At 41.2% G+C, this 17,213-nt stretch overlaps 1 protein-coding gene across 17 annotated transcripts in view; it reads left to right on the forward strand.

Annotated features, from left to right (window-relative positions):
* Positions 1-5,286: 5,286 nt before the first annotated feature.
* The window catches only part of LOC133482296 (neural cell adhesion molecule L1-like protein), a 55,006-nt gene continuing 43,079 nt past the window's right edge, over positions 5,287-17,213 (forward strand). For 16 of the 17 annotated variants that reach the window (XR_009789763.1, XR_009789768.1, XR_009789771.1 and 13 more), the window contains exons 1-5: positions 5,287-5,451; positions 9,311-9,401; positions 10,302-10,410; positions 10,503-10,696; positions 10,810-10,932. Coding sequence is in view for 14 of the 17 variants with exons in the window: in XM_061782295.1 (XP_061638279.1) it covers positions 5,437-5,451; positions 9,311-9,401; positions 10,302-10,410; positions 10,503-10,696; positions 10,810-10,932 (532 nt within the window). In the remaining 3 variants the exon portion in view is untranslated. Of the gene's footprint in view, positions 5,452-9,225; positions 9,402-10,301; positions 10,411-10,502; positions 10,697-10,809; positions 10,933-17,213 lie in introns of all 17 variants that reach the window. The other variant, XM_061782304.1, reaches the window with a different exon arrangement.

Below are 17,213 nucleotides of genomic sequence, written 5' to 3' on the forward strand. Positions count from 1 at the left end.
TATAATCTCTGATATTGTGAGAAAAATAATGTGATAATATCATATCAAAAAGAAATCTGCGATTTCCACCCCTAAATTTGTTTGTTTGGATTCCGCTTTCGACTCCAGATCAGTAGATCAAGGCAGGTTGCTGGGTTCAGGGGTTGATCAGCATACAATGAATGCACGACAATCCGCACCAATCATGACACACTTACAGTGAATTGGCTCCAAGTTCATGTGGATTGCCTACAAGTGTTAAAATAAAGTGACACCTCTATTATCTAACATCCCACTGAGGCATAAATAGAAACACATCCAGTAGCAGCACTACAATGATAAATCCTCTGCCAGACGATCATACAGTATGGAAATCCTTGTTGTTCATGCTGAAAATTGCTGGAACATGGAGACATTATGCCACAGTGAACTACGTAATTAGGAGCTTAGTTAATATTTTGGAGCAAAGCATCGCTTGCAAGTTGGACTCTCTGGATCAGTGATGAACAATATCTGGCGCAGACAAGAAGGTGTGAGGAGGTCGCTGGTATTTGAATGGAGCAAACAGAGTGTGACTGCATGTCTCCACACTGTCTCTCCTCTGGTGAAGAATGAAGGCGCTCCTGAAAGCCACCCTGTGACGCTTCTCACTCAGACAATGACCACTTTCTGTTCTTTTGGGGACAAAATAGTTGATAGTTTTTGCATAAATTCACATGAATGGCATTACAAAAGACAAAAATGTTTTACAGGACAGATAAAACATCATCTGTGTTTTGGAATCCAAAATGAAAGGGTGTAATCACGTGTTAGCCTAGCCCCTGTTTACGGCATCTCATTCCATCAACTGTGTTGAAACGGAAGAACTACAATTAAGTACATTGTAATCTCCTCCAAATGTGTGTATAAAGCACATGAGCATTTGGAGATCATTGTTTTTAATTTTAGTTTTACCTCGTTTACATGTGGAAATCAATGTGTATTTTAAATGTGCTTTACATGATACTGGAAGATCAGGTTTTGATGTGTGTCATTGTGAGCTGTTTGTGTGAATTCCAGGCGTGATTACAAACTTGTCGAGGTGCTCGGGGATTGCAAACAGACACGAGTCACTTGAGACTGCACTGACAAGGAATAACTAATGGACACATTCACCTCACAGACAGGGGCCTCAATATTAGCTACAGTATATAATGTACAATAGTACAGTCATTTTCTTGAAAGGATAGTACCTTGAGGTTTGATCCCAGATCCCTGAAAAATATCCCCAACTGTTTTTCATATCACATGGGCCTGACTTAAACCTCATTTGAACCGGCATCAAAGGTTTTACTGTGTGGACCCTACACTGCACATGTGCTGGAGCACAAATGGTGGCATATTTTAATTTTATTAAAAGCGCAAGGCACACAGGCATTTGTCAATTTGACAAACCTGTCTGCGTCAAGATGGGTGTACCAATGCAGCAAGGGTGTGTCCTTTGACATCCGCCCTGCACATGTGACAATTTGGTGACTGAAAGTCGGTACAAACTTACGCCTGCCCAGACCACGTCTAACTTTTGCCGCAAGGTAGACTGCTGGTGTAACTCGATTTTGGTGAATTTGATCGAAGTACAGGCAGACAGATAGGTAAGCACCGCGGACGTGTGGTGGATGTCAGATGTATTTCATTCATAAATATGTGAACAGTGGACTTTGAACCCTCTGAATCCTTGTACAAAGCAATTCATTGATCCCATTATTATTATCATCATTATTATATTTTCTCTATATCATCAATTGGCCGGTACGCAGCTATGGGTGGAAGCAGACGAACGATGGGTAGGCATAGATAAATGATGTCCACGGACATACCTGTATGTAAGTCTCCCACAGTTATCACCAGCTACTACTGTATTTAATCACATTGCCTGTTGCCACAACAGCCAAGAGCAGTGACAATGTTCCAGTCATGCACAGATCGCTGCGTCCTCTACCACATTGAATGTAGAGCGATGTCTACATCTGGGACTATTGTGTCACTTTTAAAGGGAATGAAAGAAGCCGTTTTCAATTGGGCAGGATTGAACTCAGCTATGGTGTTGCCCACACCAGCGGAGAAGTGCCACTCTTAAATGCGCTGTAGATATGCACACATACATGAAATTACCATTACTGTGTTTAGCCGGCTTCCACGCAGAGTTACGCCAAGCGCAGCGCTGGATTTGGACTATTCATGAAAATAGAGCTCTCTGTTATTGCTGTTTCATTTCACTTGTTTTTCTTTTTTTTTGCTCTTTGCAACAATTTTATCTGATAGGACGAAGGCGTTAAGGAATGAAAGAGAATATTAACTAGCACAAAAGTACTTTTTAGTGTCAGTGAGTGTTTCTGTGTGGCAATAGTCAGGGATCATTGCCAGTAGCCATTTGGGGGCTGTACAGTGAATGAAAGTTTAATGGTTGTGTAGCGTAAAAATGTAAATAATTTAGGCAAAAAGAATGAGCTGGAAGCGACACCTGCGTTACTTCCGGTTTAGCATAATTTAAAATTACAGCGTTATAAATCAAGCTATTTTATCTCGTAAAAGGGGGCACCACGTCACTTTTTATGTGGATAAAATTTAGGGTAAGTGACGAGAAACGTTTTTATCAGTCTCGTAATCTGAAGGTTGCTACACGTTCTGAAATTTTGATAAGAGTTCTAGACAGCCAGAGGTTTCTTTCATCAAACCTAAAAACACACAACAATGCAGGTAGCGAACTTTATGGAAAATTTAATGAAACATGGGGAATCTACAGGGAAACAATACAGAAAAACACAAAACAAAGAAAGTACGGACCAACATTGGCAAATGAAACTGACTTGTGATGTGAGACTGGTAGAATGAGTGTGTAGGGAATGCATATAGGTGGGGATTCCTGTTCTTGTTAATTTAAACCCAAATATGGACTAATCTGTACTTTTAGTAGACCGCAATGTTGGATTTACGTGTCTTGAACACGATTGAGGCAGGCAGGTCAAGCTTCCGGGTGTTCGGCCGGCCCGGTCCGCATGGGGAACAGGTGGATTTGGCCCAAAAAGTTCCCAGGCAGGACGGCCGGAGCCCAGGTGTCTCTGCTCGCAAGACTTGCGGAGCGGGTGCGTTGTGCCCGCTTCCGTCCTCCCTAGGATGAGCTCAGGCCCCCAAAAAAGGGTAGCTCAGAGCGCTTGTAGGATGCTCTGCAGTCGGGGATGGTCCAATGTGTCCTCGCCACCTCTTGGTGAGATGGGGGTCCTGCCTGGGACAGTCTTTGGCAAATTGGTTGGATTAGACAAGAGCTGACACTCAGAGAGCATAGTTCCTGCCTTTTTATGGACGGAGCGAGACAAAAGGGCGGGGTCTCCCCCGCCTCCTCCTTTCTTTCCCACCACCTTCGGGGCCAAAAGGGAAGCTGGACCGCCCCTGAGTGTTAATTTTTATTTTAGGATTATTTCGTGGTTTAAAACCAGTGGAATAAAATATTAATTATTGGATTTAAGATAACGAGACCATTTTCCCACTTTGGATTGTCCCACGCGCATCCTCTTTAATACCTGTAACGAATGTTTCAAATGTTATGTGATTGTTGAGAACACTAGTATTTGCAATGGGGCATTTGTGTGGTGTGGAGTAAAACATTTCATCTGGTTCAGTTGACAACAGATTCGACATCAGACATTCAAGTTTGCAGAAATACTGTCACTTGTGGCATTCATGTAAAGTTCTTAAAATATTAAATCCCAGTCGAGTCCGGTAAAGAATGTGGTTAATGAACCGCGTCTGCAGTGAATTCCGTCGCCTGTGGGTGTCGCGAGCAACCCATCCATTGTCCCGGCTTGACTGGCTAAGTGTCACACCGGCGTAGCAGGGAGGAGACGACTTTGTTGGTGAGGGTCTGTGGGCTGGCTGGTGGTGGAAGCTACTTAATTTAGCGTTTTGGTGCAAACTAGGTATCTTTTGTCTCCGCTTTGATGCTCCGGGTGCTGGTAATTCACTTAGACTCGGCATGCAAAAGCAAATGTCTGTGTCTTGCTTTTGATGATCCAGGCCTGTGATTCACTTAGCGTCTGTATGCGAAGTTGAATCTCGCCACTCCGTGGTCGTCTATCTCGGCGGGGAGAGCGGCAGTCGCTGGAGACTGGAGTGCTGGGTGTCATCTTTTCATGGTGTGTCCACTACAGTGATCAAAAGAAAAAGGTTGACTAGTGTTACGGAATAGGTGGTGATCAGACTTCGAGGTACTACATTTCTCAACCATTTCAATCACAATAATGTTGAATCCATAGATATCAATCAAAAGACTGAGTGGGATTAATGTTGCGAATGGCTCACGCCCAGTTCAGGATGTACCCTTCTTCTCGCCCAGAGTCAGCTGCATGGTAGGCTCCAGCACGCTCGCAAACCCTAGTGAGGATAAGCAGTACAGAAAATGGATATGGATGGAGGGGTGGAGGGGATTGTTGTGTTTTAAGGTGTTGTGTAAACAAGTCGCAAATGCATAGTTTTTAAGGGTTTTAGTGCTCTGCAAGTTTACATAAAAGCAAATTTTCATGAAAAAACCCATCATAGTTCTGGCTTCAGGATATTATTTTTACTTTGTCGTTTGCTGAAACAGTCCACTTGCATTAGGGTGTCGAGTTGCATTGACCCACCAAATCTGACTGATGGAGCTGCCTATTAAAGTCTTGGTTTGTAATGTGTAATCCTGCTGCTTTAAGGACTAGAGTGGAATAGTATGCCATGATTATTCCGTCAGACGTGTTCACGATTGAGTGCAATCCTTTAATTGAAGTCATGGTTCCAACTTCCGGAGAAAAAGTTTGGTGCTTACAAGCTAAAAAAAAAAGAAGTTTAAAAGACAAACTACAGACAGAAAGAAAGGAAAACAACATCTTTTCTATTTCAAGCATGTGCTCCCATTCCTACAGTTACTGTACAAATAGCCTGGAGCAAGTCAGGGCAAAGAGAGTTCCCTCCTACCAAAGCTCCTATCTTCAAAAAGATGACACCCTTTTCCTTTCAATGAAGCTCAGACACATTTTGCATTGAAATCATGAGCACGGTGTAAATGGGCGTGCATAGTTTGTAGAAGGCGTGATGGAGTGATCCAAGCAACAAAAAAAGAAGGAGCGAGAGACATGCTTGTACTTCCTTTTTCATGCTCCCAACAAGCCCCCGCAGTGCAAGCTTTGTCCCAGTCATTGTCACAGGCTTAGAGAGCCTCTTTTGCCAAGCGAGAGGCTTTGGCGACATATGTCACTTGAGCGACTCTCCTGTCACCCCTTCAGGGTGCTTGAGTGGAAGGGTGGGAGGAGCAGGCGTTTCACTGGGGCAGGCCTGAGGTGGAGTAGGAAGGACATGTCAGAAGTTAGTTCAGACAGAGGAGTTGGAACGCTCCCCTGATGGTGCTGTTTTTGGAATTCTAGCTATTCCCCATGCACTTAAGGATGTAGAATGACTCAAGAATTAGTAAGTACTTCTTCAAAGTCTGTTTGCACACAACATTTTATTGGACATTAGAGTTTGTCTTTTTTTCAAACAACTGTTTATCTTAAGGAAACTTTAGTAGGTTTATGTAACAAGTCGCTCCTATTTAGGTTTTAATGTTTAAAACACATTGTGTGTTAACAAGGATTACTTGTGTAGCATACCAGCCGCAACTACTTTTCATGCACTGGTTTAGGAGGCACAATCGCAAAGACTTTAAGGCCACGATCTGCCATGTGTTCAGGTTCTAGATGTCTCTGTTTTCTGTTTACATTGACATTAAAGATTGCTCGTGTTATCATTAAAGTGGCAGCTTGACAGATCCACACATGCATAACCAGTGATTACCCAGTCGGTGAAGTTCTTCAGGAGTGCAATTAGTGAATTTGTGCCGAGTTCTATTTGATGCTCTGTTGTTGAGATCAACACATTTAAAAGGAAGGTCTGACATCTAATGCTACTGCCTACATTTGAGGCCATTCTGCAAACACCCTGTTGGCTCTCCTGGCACCAAAACATGTCTTTTACTATTGTACTGGCATCCAAAAGCTGTGTGTGGGGATCCATGTGAGCCTGGATTTTATAATAGTACAAGACTATGAATGAAAGCAGTTTACCACATTATTACAGTGAGATAATGTACGTTTACTACTCTGGAATAAACATCTAACCAGTTTTGTTTACCATTTAATCCAGTGGAAATTATATTAATGCGTTCTCAATTTGTTTAATTGATTTTAAATTCAAGCAGCTTAATCCTTAATCGCGTCGACACCAATTATCACATTACCATTCCTCGCTAAGAAGGGGTAACACATGTCCACTTGCGTCTTTACAAGTCGCACTCTGTCATTGTTGGACATCCGAGCCTTCATTCTTCTGATAGTGTGATTAGCTGCAGGACGAAGCCGTTTGGCACTGCCAAGGATGCTGCCACAGACTCAGCACTGTGAGAATTAATCTGTAAAACGGCGGTGGGTTTAAGCCAATTTATAGTCTGATACTTGGATCTAGCCATCGTAGCAGACAGCAGCTCAGCCTTTATGCCAGTTGGGTTTACTGTAACCATGCCACGAGACAGGCTGCCAGGGGGGAAAATAGGGTCACCAAGTGTTCTGCTGCATTGTTCTACATTCACATCACAACAATGAGGTACATATGATGATAACTGGCTTGTGGTCATTGGATTTGTTTTGAATTCATTCAGGACATGGCTACACAAACATGACTATTTGTGCAGTGGACCCTCAGAGTTGGAATAGATTGTTGGTCAAAAAATTCTGTATTTGTTCTGAAATGTAAATGAAATGTGTTCCAAAAGTCAAATAGGAATCAGGTGTACATCTTTCAAAACTCATTTATTTTGTTTTGCTAACTTTAAATTCAAGTGAAATATTTAGGAGTAACTCTTTGGTGACTTCAGATTCCCCTTTTTCCTAAAGATGAACCCAAGTAATTTTTTGTGTTTTGTTTTGTTGAGATATACGTACCTTAAAACTCAGTTGGCCAGATTTTTTTTAAGCCTGAAGCCTTTTGTGTTATTTGGGCTAGTGTCTTTGTTATGGTGACCTGCACGTGGCTCACGCAGCGAGCCGACAGAGAGTTGGACGGCTCCACTCCAAAGTAGCCTCCTACTAGCGGCTAGGCTAGTGAGTATTAGCTGCTAGGGGGCTGGTGGACCAACGGCGGACCGGCGTTGGCCCCGTCCAATACGCCACAGCCTTGCTCCATGCGTCGCGTGTAGAACCCTTTTTCATGATTTCAGAGCCTTATTTTACATACAGGAGAATTATTTTTTTTCTTCATTCATTCAAATTCGGGAGACTGGTTAGCCCATCTGCCTCACAGTTCTGAGGACCGGGGTTCAAATCCCTGCCCCGCCTGTGTGGAGTTTGCATGTTCTCCCCGTGCCTGCGTGGGTTTTCTGGTTAATTGAAGACTCTAAATTTCCCGTAGGTGTGACTGTGAGTGAGAATGATTGTTTGTTTATATGTGCCCTGCGATTGGCTGGCGACCAATTCAGTGTGTACCCTGCCTCTCGCCCAGAGATAGCTGGGAAAGGGTCCAGCATGCCCGCGACTCTAGGGAGGATAAGCGGAACGGAAGATGAATGAATGAATGAATGTAATTCGGGAGGCTATTTAAAAACACTTCTCTGTGGTGTGACAAATTTTTTGGCCTCTTTGGTGGGTCTTTAAATTCACCATTATGACCTTGACCAAGTGTGTAAAGTGGTTTTGTTTTGATTGGTCTTATTGAATTAGTTAGTAGGATTACGTGACCCTACCTTTGACAGATGGCTGATATTGACAACACAACTCTAAACAGACACTGCAATGGGACGTTGGGCATCGAAGAGCTCTCTAACGGCATCCCTGCGAGCAGGCTAGTTGGAAATATGACTGCCGCACAGAAAAACTGGAACGTAACCCCTGCGATAGAGGGGGGGTTTACTGTTATGCCATCATTAGCCATGTTTTAAAAAGTTAGTCTTGTACTAACGTGTGTTTGGAATATGAATACTGTATATCCTTGAATCGACCAGTTCAGGGTGTAGTCCACCTTTTGCCCAAAGTCAGCTGGGATAGGCTCCAGCACCCCACGACCCTAAACATGATAAGTGGTATTGAGAATGAATGGAGGATGGATTTTCTGGTATAAACCAAATGTTACATTAAATAAAATGTTAACATGAAGTGTGAAGCTGTTCCAGCAAATGGCTGTTCATTATTCAATACAAATCTCAGTGTTTTAACTGGCACACACAATTGTTCACATGCATGAACAGATTAAAGCAAGCTAAGATAAATAAATGTACACAAATATAGTATGGTCTTTTCTGTTTTTGGACACCACCACCAACACCAACCCGCTTCAAATCAAAGTAGTTACTAATAGTTATCAAGTTGTTTTTACTAACTTAAGACCACAGCGACTGTAAAACAAAATATATATTTGCTTACTTATAGTCTTTTTTTGAGGGGAAGGTCTCCATGGTCCTTGACTGAGGCCCCCAGGGGGTCTAGAAACGCCCCTGGGCAACACACACACTTTGTAGCAGTTAGGCCTTGGCTGAGTTCTGTGCTCTATTGAATGCCATCTAGAAGTTATTATTTTCTTTTAAGTGGCTAAACTGGCAAATTCATTTTTGAGTGGACGGAGATTTTTCTTTTTAATGCTGTTGGTGTTTATATTTTTGACCATGAAGTCAGAGAAACATACATTTTCATTCAATTAATTTTCAAGTTACCAATGGAAATATTTTTTCTGTCGCTGATTTGTGCTTTTATTCGGGTTGTTCCCTTTTCTGAAATTGAGTACAGTATTACTTTAATAAAGTCCTTGCAGCTAATCCAATTATTAATTTCTCAAAACACACATTAATAAAAGCACACTGTTATTTCCCTGAGGGGAAGCTTATTTGAAAAATCAACTGTCTAAAGAAAACAGAATAGCTCTTTAATAGGATTTCTCAGTAAAAAGCCCTGAGAAGTATGTGTGACTTGATTAATTTTTTATGGCATTTAAGTTTTATCGATGTTTTTATTTTGTTTTCCCTGGGAGTGCTATTTGTAGAGCCTATATTAAACACCGCCACCTTGTTCATTTGCAGGGAAGCAACTCTTCATCTTGGACGTTAATTCAGTGCTGCATTTGATTAGAGCAGATGCTTGCAATGCCATTATCTTACCTTTGTTAGATTATTTATTTTTAACTAGACTTACCATGACCATATTTTTAAATGCCACTCTGCAGGTCTGCTGTGCCTTAGAAAGTTCAAGGATTACCAATTGATCTTCCTCAACACATATTCCTTAACTCCTCTGTCTCCATTGACCAGAAGGGGGTGATGATGCTGGCAGGGAGTCTCCAGCTTGTCCTACTGCTGGCCCTGAGCACCGAGGCCACAAGCCTCAATATCCCTCCAGAAGGTAGGCGAGTCATTAGAGATCAGATCACCATCAGTATCCGAAATCCTGTACATTAGATACACCCTTGGTGAGCCATCAGTGCCTGGAACGCTGGCCTAAACAGCATGAGAAGCACTGACCTACATTTACAAACTAAATTCTAATATTTGTTTCATTGCTTCATGTTTTATAATTTCATATTAATGTATTCCCAACCGTCTATTGTCTTCGTTTTGTTGCGTTTTCCTTCACTGCATTGCTTCCAGCACTGTATGTGGATATGGTGGATGTTAGATTTTTTTTAATCCAATTAGATTTCATTCTATGTGTGCTGCCATGGCGATCTTATCTATCCAGTGCATTCAGAATTAGTAGTGCTCGCCGATGTAACTTAATCCACAGTATATTAGCAACGACACTGTTTTTGTTTTGTTTTTAAATTATTATATTTCAAATTCGCCTCACAGGGCCAGCTAGCTGGCCGACAACGTCAGCATTTTTTTGTCGTCTGATAGTCAGCCCAAAACTCAGCTAAGATCGACAAGCTAATCACTTCTGTAGCGATCGGCACACATTAATTACATGTGTAATCCCCATCTCTGGAGTATTGAGTATTGTATTATTATTTTTTTTCATATTGTTGACATGGTATTAGATAAATATTGATTCTGAACGGCTCCAGATGATGTTCATATAGTTTCTATATTTGCAATGTGACAGTGGTGGTGTAACAATATAGTATGTTTATTATTGTAATTTACAGTGGTCTAGCTTAGTAGAGGCACAATTTTTCATACAGCTCTTGTATTGGAGCTCATTAGATTGCATCTATACTAATGTTGTTGCTGGTTATATTATCTATCTTTACATCTTGCATGCATATTACCTATCTTTACATTTTGCATGTACTTTTAATGACAGTGGAGCAGCTTCCTACTATTGTATTTCACACAACGGGGCCCATTATTGCACTTCCGTACGACAACATTGTGACAATCAGATGTGAAGCAAGGGGAAACCCTCCCCCCGAGTAAGTGACAATATTTTTTTGCGAATATTAAAAACTATGAACAGCTGTAGAATTTTCAATTAACCATCCTGCTTTTTGTTCTGCGTGAGCAGATACAGATGGACGAAAGATGATCTCGACTTTATCCCTCCCCAGCCTGCAACAATCAAAAGTGACCAACTTGCCACAGATGGTACTTTTGTACTTCAAAACAAAAGCCTTGCTCGATTTCAGGGTAAATATCGATGCTACGCTTCCAACAAGCTGGGAACCGCCATAACAGAGACCGTTGAGCTAATAGTACCTAGTAAGTAACCTTGACTGCAAAAACTGAACTGTTATTACCAGCAGTAGACAATGCCTTTCATGTTCAGTTCAGTTTTTTATGTTTCAGTTTTTTTTTTCTCACCTATTCGTTAGGTATGCCAAAATTTCCAAAGGAAACAATTGAACCAATTGTTGTTGAGGAGGGAGAACCTTTCGTCCTGCAGTGTAACCCTCCAGAGGGCGTTCCCCCAAGAAAGATCCACTGGATGTCCATTGGTAAGATCAGAATTGTGTCTGTCATTTACACCAACCTTTTACACAAACCAATGATGAGCTATATCAAATATTTTGCCTTTATAAAGGTAATAATGCTCAATTTCGATTGACTGCCAGAGTAGAGACATTCATTATTTTCATTATTGTTTTTGTAATGGTGTTCACCTATACTGAATGCTACTTAGAGCTGTGTCTAAGATTTTGCTTACCTCAAATGGTTACATGACAGAGTCCAAAATATTGGGAACTACTCTCAGCATGATACAGTTGTACACCACTGAAAACTATAACCACACAAACATTCCCTTTGTTCAATTAATATTTCTTTGACAGTGTCAATCAAAATGGAGCATCATTGCCCATGTATTAGTAAAATATTTGATACAGCTCGTATTGGACATCATGCCTAGTGAATGAATGAATGCTAATGTGATATTGCGCCTGGTGTGTATACAGGTATGCAAAACATGTCCTTTTAAGCTCCACTTTTTTTTATTTTGGTGGTAAACAGGTGACACACGCACACAAAAAAGGTTGTTTAATGTGATCAACAGGTAACGAAAAAGGCAAAAAGTGTTTTTGTCATAATGAGGGATAATAGCCTCATAATTGGGACCTGCTGAAACCAAGACTTTATAGAGTGGTAATTGATGCCGAGAGTGTCCTACCGGTTGTTTGCATAAGCCAAAACTATATTGACAGAAGCATTGGGAAACCTCTAGAAAGTGAAAATGTGGAGTTGATGCCTCATTTGCAGCTAGTCTAACAGCATCCAGTTTTCTGGGAAGACTTTCTACAAGATGCTGGAGTGCGTCTGTGGGATGTTGGACTGGAGAAAGGGGGCAGGCTGCCCACCATCTCTGTTATAATTCCTGGGGGTCTTCCCGCCCAAAGTCATCTAAGCATATCATTAAGGAATTTCCTGTGTGCAGTGGAAACAGAGAAGGGCCTTCCCCAAACTGTTCGGGCAAAGTTAGAACTACTGCATATAATTGTCCACAATCAATATGAGTTGCTCAACAATTTTGACAATATAGTATGGAATCTTTCAAACCCTCTGTGAGGCGAAGAAAGCTACTCACCCAGGGGTGATTCTAGGTCGAGTACTTTGGGTGGGCTGAGCTCATGACCTAATTCTGGAAAGTACCCTTCTGAAATTTGATCAAACTATACGCCAGTTTGCTGTAGCTACCCAGCTAACTGACGTGCCTACGTGGCGGCCATGTTGGGAAGGTTGATGTTCCCTTCAAAGGCAATACAAAAATTGAGTCATAACTTGCTCATTTCTCAACCGATTTTCATGAGGTTTACTTTTTTTTGTCAATGCCAAAGCGTGTGTTATCACCACAGTACATTTTTTTTCTAAAAAATGGAAAACAAATAATTTGAGCGACAAATTCATAGGGTGGGCTAAGGTAAATTTTGGGTGTGATTGAGCCCACCCAAAATAGGGCAGGCCTCGCCACTGTCCTCCCCTGAGTTTACCTCACATTCTGCCTGTTTCCTAAGCTCTGCCAAAACAAAATTATTTGTTGAGCAAAAGGTGACCTCTGTCTTTTCCTAGGAAGACCTGAACTAAGTGTCTCCCTCTCCAGGTGCCCTCAAACAGATGACAGAAAGTCAGAAGTCAAAAGAAGTGCTCGCTGTGCTTTTCTTTTAGATATGACCCAAATGCATGAAAACAGATTCACTGTTCTCCCAAATGCCATGGAACATAACTCTGTGCTCAAAGTGTTTTATGAGTTTGCTTTGTGTATTGACTTAAGCAATGACTCAAGGCTATGCTTTAAATTAGACTGTAAATGAAGCTTCAGTGACCCGAGACATAAATAATAGGTTTGTGAAAACCAGCACTCTTGCAATAGGAGTTCACTGGTTCCATTCAAGTGCACTTTCCATTGAAATCAAGTCAGTGTATATGAGACTACATTGTAGAAACCCCAAAATACAACCCCACAAAAATAGGGGGGCAATCTTTTCTAACACTAATAAACACAGGTTGCTGTAATATTTAGATCTTTGAGGCAACAAACGCAATAGAATCAGAGCACATTTCATTAGGTCCACCAAATGCAAGACCAGTGTCCAAATAGTTGGCCTCAAAAATTATTTTTCATTGACAGTTTGAATGGAATTCATATTTACCCTCTCATTAGAAAACTATGCTGTGCAGTTCTACACGCACTGTAACCAAAAATTACTATGTTCTTTGCCTTTTAAACAATAAACCCCAATTCCAATGAAGTTGGGATGTTGTGTAAAACCTAAATAAAAACAGAATGCTTTGCAAATCCTTTTCAACCTACTGTATATTCAATTGAATAGACTAAAAAGACGAGATATTTAATGTTCAAACTGCTAAAGTGTTTTTTTCTTTTTTTTGTTGCAAATATTCACTCAGTTTGAATTTGGTGAGTGCAACACGTTCCAATAAAGCGAGGACAGAGGCATGCTTACCACTGTGTTACATCACGTTTCCTTTTAACAACACTCAATATGCGTTTGGGAACTGCGGGCACTAATTGTTGACGCTTTGTATGTGGAATTCTTTCCCATTCTTGCTTGATGTACAACTAAAGTTGCTCAACAGTCCGGGGTCTCCATTGTCCATAATGCATTTTCAATGGGAGACAAGTCTGGACTGCTGACATCCGAGTCTAGTACTAGAACTCTCTTACAACAAAGCCATGCTGTTGTAACACATGCAAGATATGGCTTGGTATTGTCTTGTTGAAATAAGCATGGGTGTCCCCATACCATCACAGACACTGGCTTTTAAACTTTGCACTGATAACAATTCAGATGGTCCTTTCCCTCTTTGGTCGAGCGGACACGACATCCATGATTTCCAAAAACAACTTGAAAAATTGACTCATCAGACCACAGCACACTTTTCCACTTTGCATCAGTCCATTTCAGATGAGCTCGGGCACAGAGAAGCCGGTGCCGTTTTCTGGGTGTTGTTGTTATGTTGCCAAAAGTATTCGCTCACCCATCCAAAGAATCAGAATCAGGTGCTCTAATTACTTCCATGCCCACAGGTGTATAAAATCTAGCACTTAAGCATGCAGACTGTTTTTACAAACATTTGTGAAAGAATGGGTCGCTCTAGGGACCTAAATGAATTCCAGTGTGGAACTGTGATATGATGTGACAGTCCAGTCATGAAATTTCCTCGCTCTTAAATATTCCATAGTCAACTGTCAGCTGTATTATTTAAGAATGTGGAAGGATTTGGGAATGACAGCGACTCTGCCATGAAGTGGTAGTTCACGTAAACTGACAGAGCAGTGTCTGCCGATCCTGAGCCATATAGTGCGAAGAGGTCAGCGACTTTCTGCCAGGTCAATTGCTACAGACCTCCAAACTTCATGTGGCCTTCAGATTAGCTCAAGAACAGTGTGCAGACAGCTTCACGGAATGGGTTTCCATGCCTGAGTAGCTGCATCGAAGCCAGACATCACCAAGTGCAAGTGCCAAACGTCGGATGCAGTGGTGTAAACCACGCTGCCACTGGACTCTAGAGCAGTGGAGATGCGGTCTCTGGTGTGATGAATCATGCTTCTCCATCTGGCACTCTGATGGTCAAGTCTGGGTTTGGCGGTTGCCAGGAGAACGGTACTTGTCTGACTGCATTGTGCCAAGTGTGAAGTTTAGTGGAAGGGGGATTATGGTGTGGGCTTGCTTTTCAGGAAATTAACCTGATTGAGCACCTTTGAGATGTATTAGAGCGGAGACTGAGAGCCAGGCCTTCTCATCCAACATCCGTTTGTGACCTCACAAATGTGCTCCTGGGAGAATGCTCAAAAATTCCCATAACACATTTCTAACAATGTGGACACCCTTCCCAGAAGAGTTGAAGCTGTTATAGCGACAAAGGGTCGACAAACATCATATTGAACCCTATGAATTAAAAACAAAATTATTATGTGAATCAAGGCAGGTGAGCGAATACTTTTGGCAATATAGTGTATATGGCATTCACTTTGCTTAGTACAGTTTTAACTTGCATTTGTAGATGTAGCGACGAACTATGTTAACTGACAATGGTTTTCTGATATGTTCCTGAGCCCACGTGGCAATATCCTTTACCTCGTGATGCTGGTTTTTAATGCAGTGCCGCCTGAGGGTTTGAAGGTCACGGGCAATCAGTGTTGGTGTTCGACCTTGCGGCTTATGTTTGGCGATTTTTCCAGATTCTCTGAATACTTTGATGATATTATGGACCGTAAATGATTAAATCACTCAATTCCTTGCAATTGTACATTGAAAAACGTTGTTCTTAAACTTTTGGACTATTTGCTCATGCAGTTGTTTAGAAAGTGGTGAACCTCGCCCTATCCTTGCTCGTGAACAACTGAGTCTTTGGCGGATGCTCTTTTCATGACCCTCGCTTATTCCCAATTAACCTGTTCACCTGTGTCATGTTCAAAACAGCCGTTTTTTTTTTGGAAGATTCTTCAACCATCCCAGCTTTTTTGTAGCGTGTTGCAGGCATCAAATTCAAAATGAGAGAATATTTATTAAAAAACAAAAAATAAAACAATAACGTTCATCAGTTTGAACATGAAATATATTGTCTTTGTAGTGTATTCAGTTGAATATAGGTTGAAAAGGATTCACAAATCATTGTACAACCCCAATTCCAATGAAGTTGGGACGTGTTAAAGATAAATAAAAAAAGAAGACAATGATTTGAAAATCATGTTCGACCTATATTTAATTGAATACAATACAAAGACAAGATATGTAATGTTCAAACTGATAAAGTTTATTGTTTTAAGCAAATAATCATTAACCTAGAATTTTATGGCTGCAAAAAAAAGCTAGGATAGGGTCATGTTTACCACTGTGTTACATCACCTTTTCTTTTAACAACATTCAATAAACGTTTGGTAACTGAGGACATTAATTATTGAAGCTTTGTAGGTGGAACTCTTTCCCATTGTTGCTTGATGTACAGCTTCAGCTGTTCAACAGTCCGGGGTCTCCATTGTCGTATTTTACGCTTCATAATGCGCCACACATTTTCAATGGGAGACAGGTCTGGACTGCAGGCAGGCCAGTCTAATACCTGCACTCTTTTACTATGAAGCCACGCTGTTGTAACACGTGCAGAATGTGGTTTGGCATTCTCTTGCTGAAATAAGCAGGGGCATCCATGAAAAAGACATTGCTTGGATGGCAGCATATGTTTCTCCAAAACCTGTATGTAACTTTCAGCATTAATGGTGACGTCACAGATGTGTAAGTTACCCATGCCATTGGTACTAACACAGCCCCATACCATCACAGATGCTGCCTTTTGAACTTTGCGCCTATAACAGTCCGGATGGTTCTTTTCCTCTTTGGCCTGGAGGACACGACGTCCACAATTTCCATAAACAATTTGAAATGTGGACTCGTCGGACCACAGAACACTTTTCCACTTTACATCAGTCCATCTTCGATGAGCTCAGGCCCAGAGAAGTCGGCGCCGTTTCTGGGTGTTGTTGATAAATGGCATTTGCTTTGCATAGTAGAGTTTCAAGATGCACTTACGGATGTAGCGCCAAACTGGATTTACTGACATTGGTTTTCTGAAGTGTTCCTGAGCTCATGTGCTGATATCGTTTACACATTTATGTCGGTTTTTGATGCTGTGCCGCCTGAGGGATCGACGTTCACGGGCATTCAATGTTGGTTTTCAGCCTTGCCGCTTACATGCAGTGATTTCTCCAGATTCTCTGAACCTTTAGATGATATTATGGACCGTAGATGATGAAATCCCTAATTTGTACATTGAGGAACATTGTCCTTAAACTGTTCGACTATTTTCTCACGCACTTGTTCACAAAGAGGTGAACCTCACCCCATCTTTGTTTGTGAATGACTGAGCAATTCAGGGATGCTTCTTTTGTACCCAATCATGGCACCCACCTGTTCCCAATTAGCTTGTTCACCTGTGGGATGTTCCAAACAGGTGTTTGATGAGCATTCCTCAACTTTCTCAGTCTTTTTTGCCACATGTCCCAGCTTTTGGGAACGTGTTGCAGCCATAAAATTCTAAGTTAATGATTATTTGCTAAAAACAATCAAGTTTAGCAGTTTGAACATAAAATATCTTGTTTTTGTAGTGTATTCAATTAAATATAGGTTGAACATGATTGACAAATCATTGTATTCTGTTTTTATTTATGTTTAACACAACGTCCCAACTTCATTGGAATTGGGTTTGTATTCTGTTTTTATTCACATTTTACACAAAGTCCTAACTTCATTGGAATTGGGATTTGTATTAT

The sequence above is a fragment of the Phyllopteryx taeniolatus genome, chromosome 1, assembly GCF_024500385.1.
Source record: "Phyllopteryx taeniolatus isolate TA_2022b chromosome 1, UOR_Ptae_1.2, whole genome shotgun sequence".
In the NCBI taxonomy this organism is placed as follows: domain Eukaryota; kingdom Metazoa; phylum Chordata; class Actinopteri; order Syngnathiformes; family Syngnathidae; genus Phyllopteryx; species Phyllopteryx taeniolatus.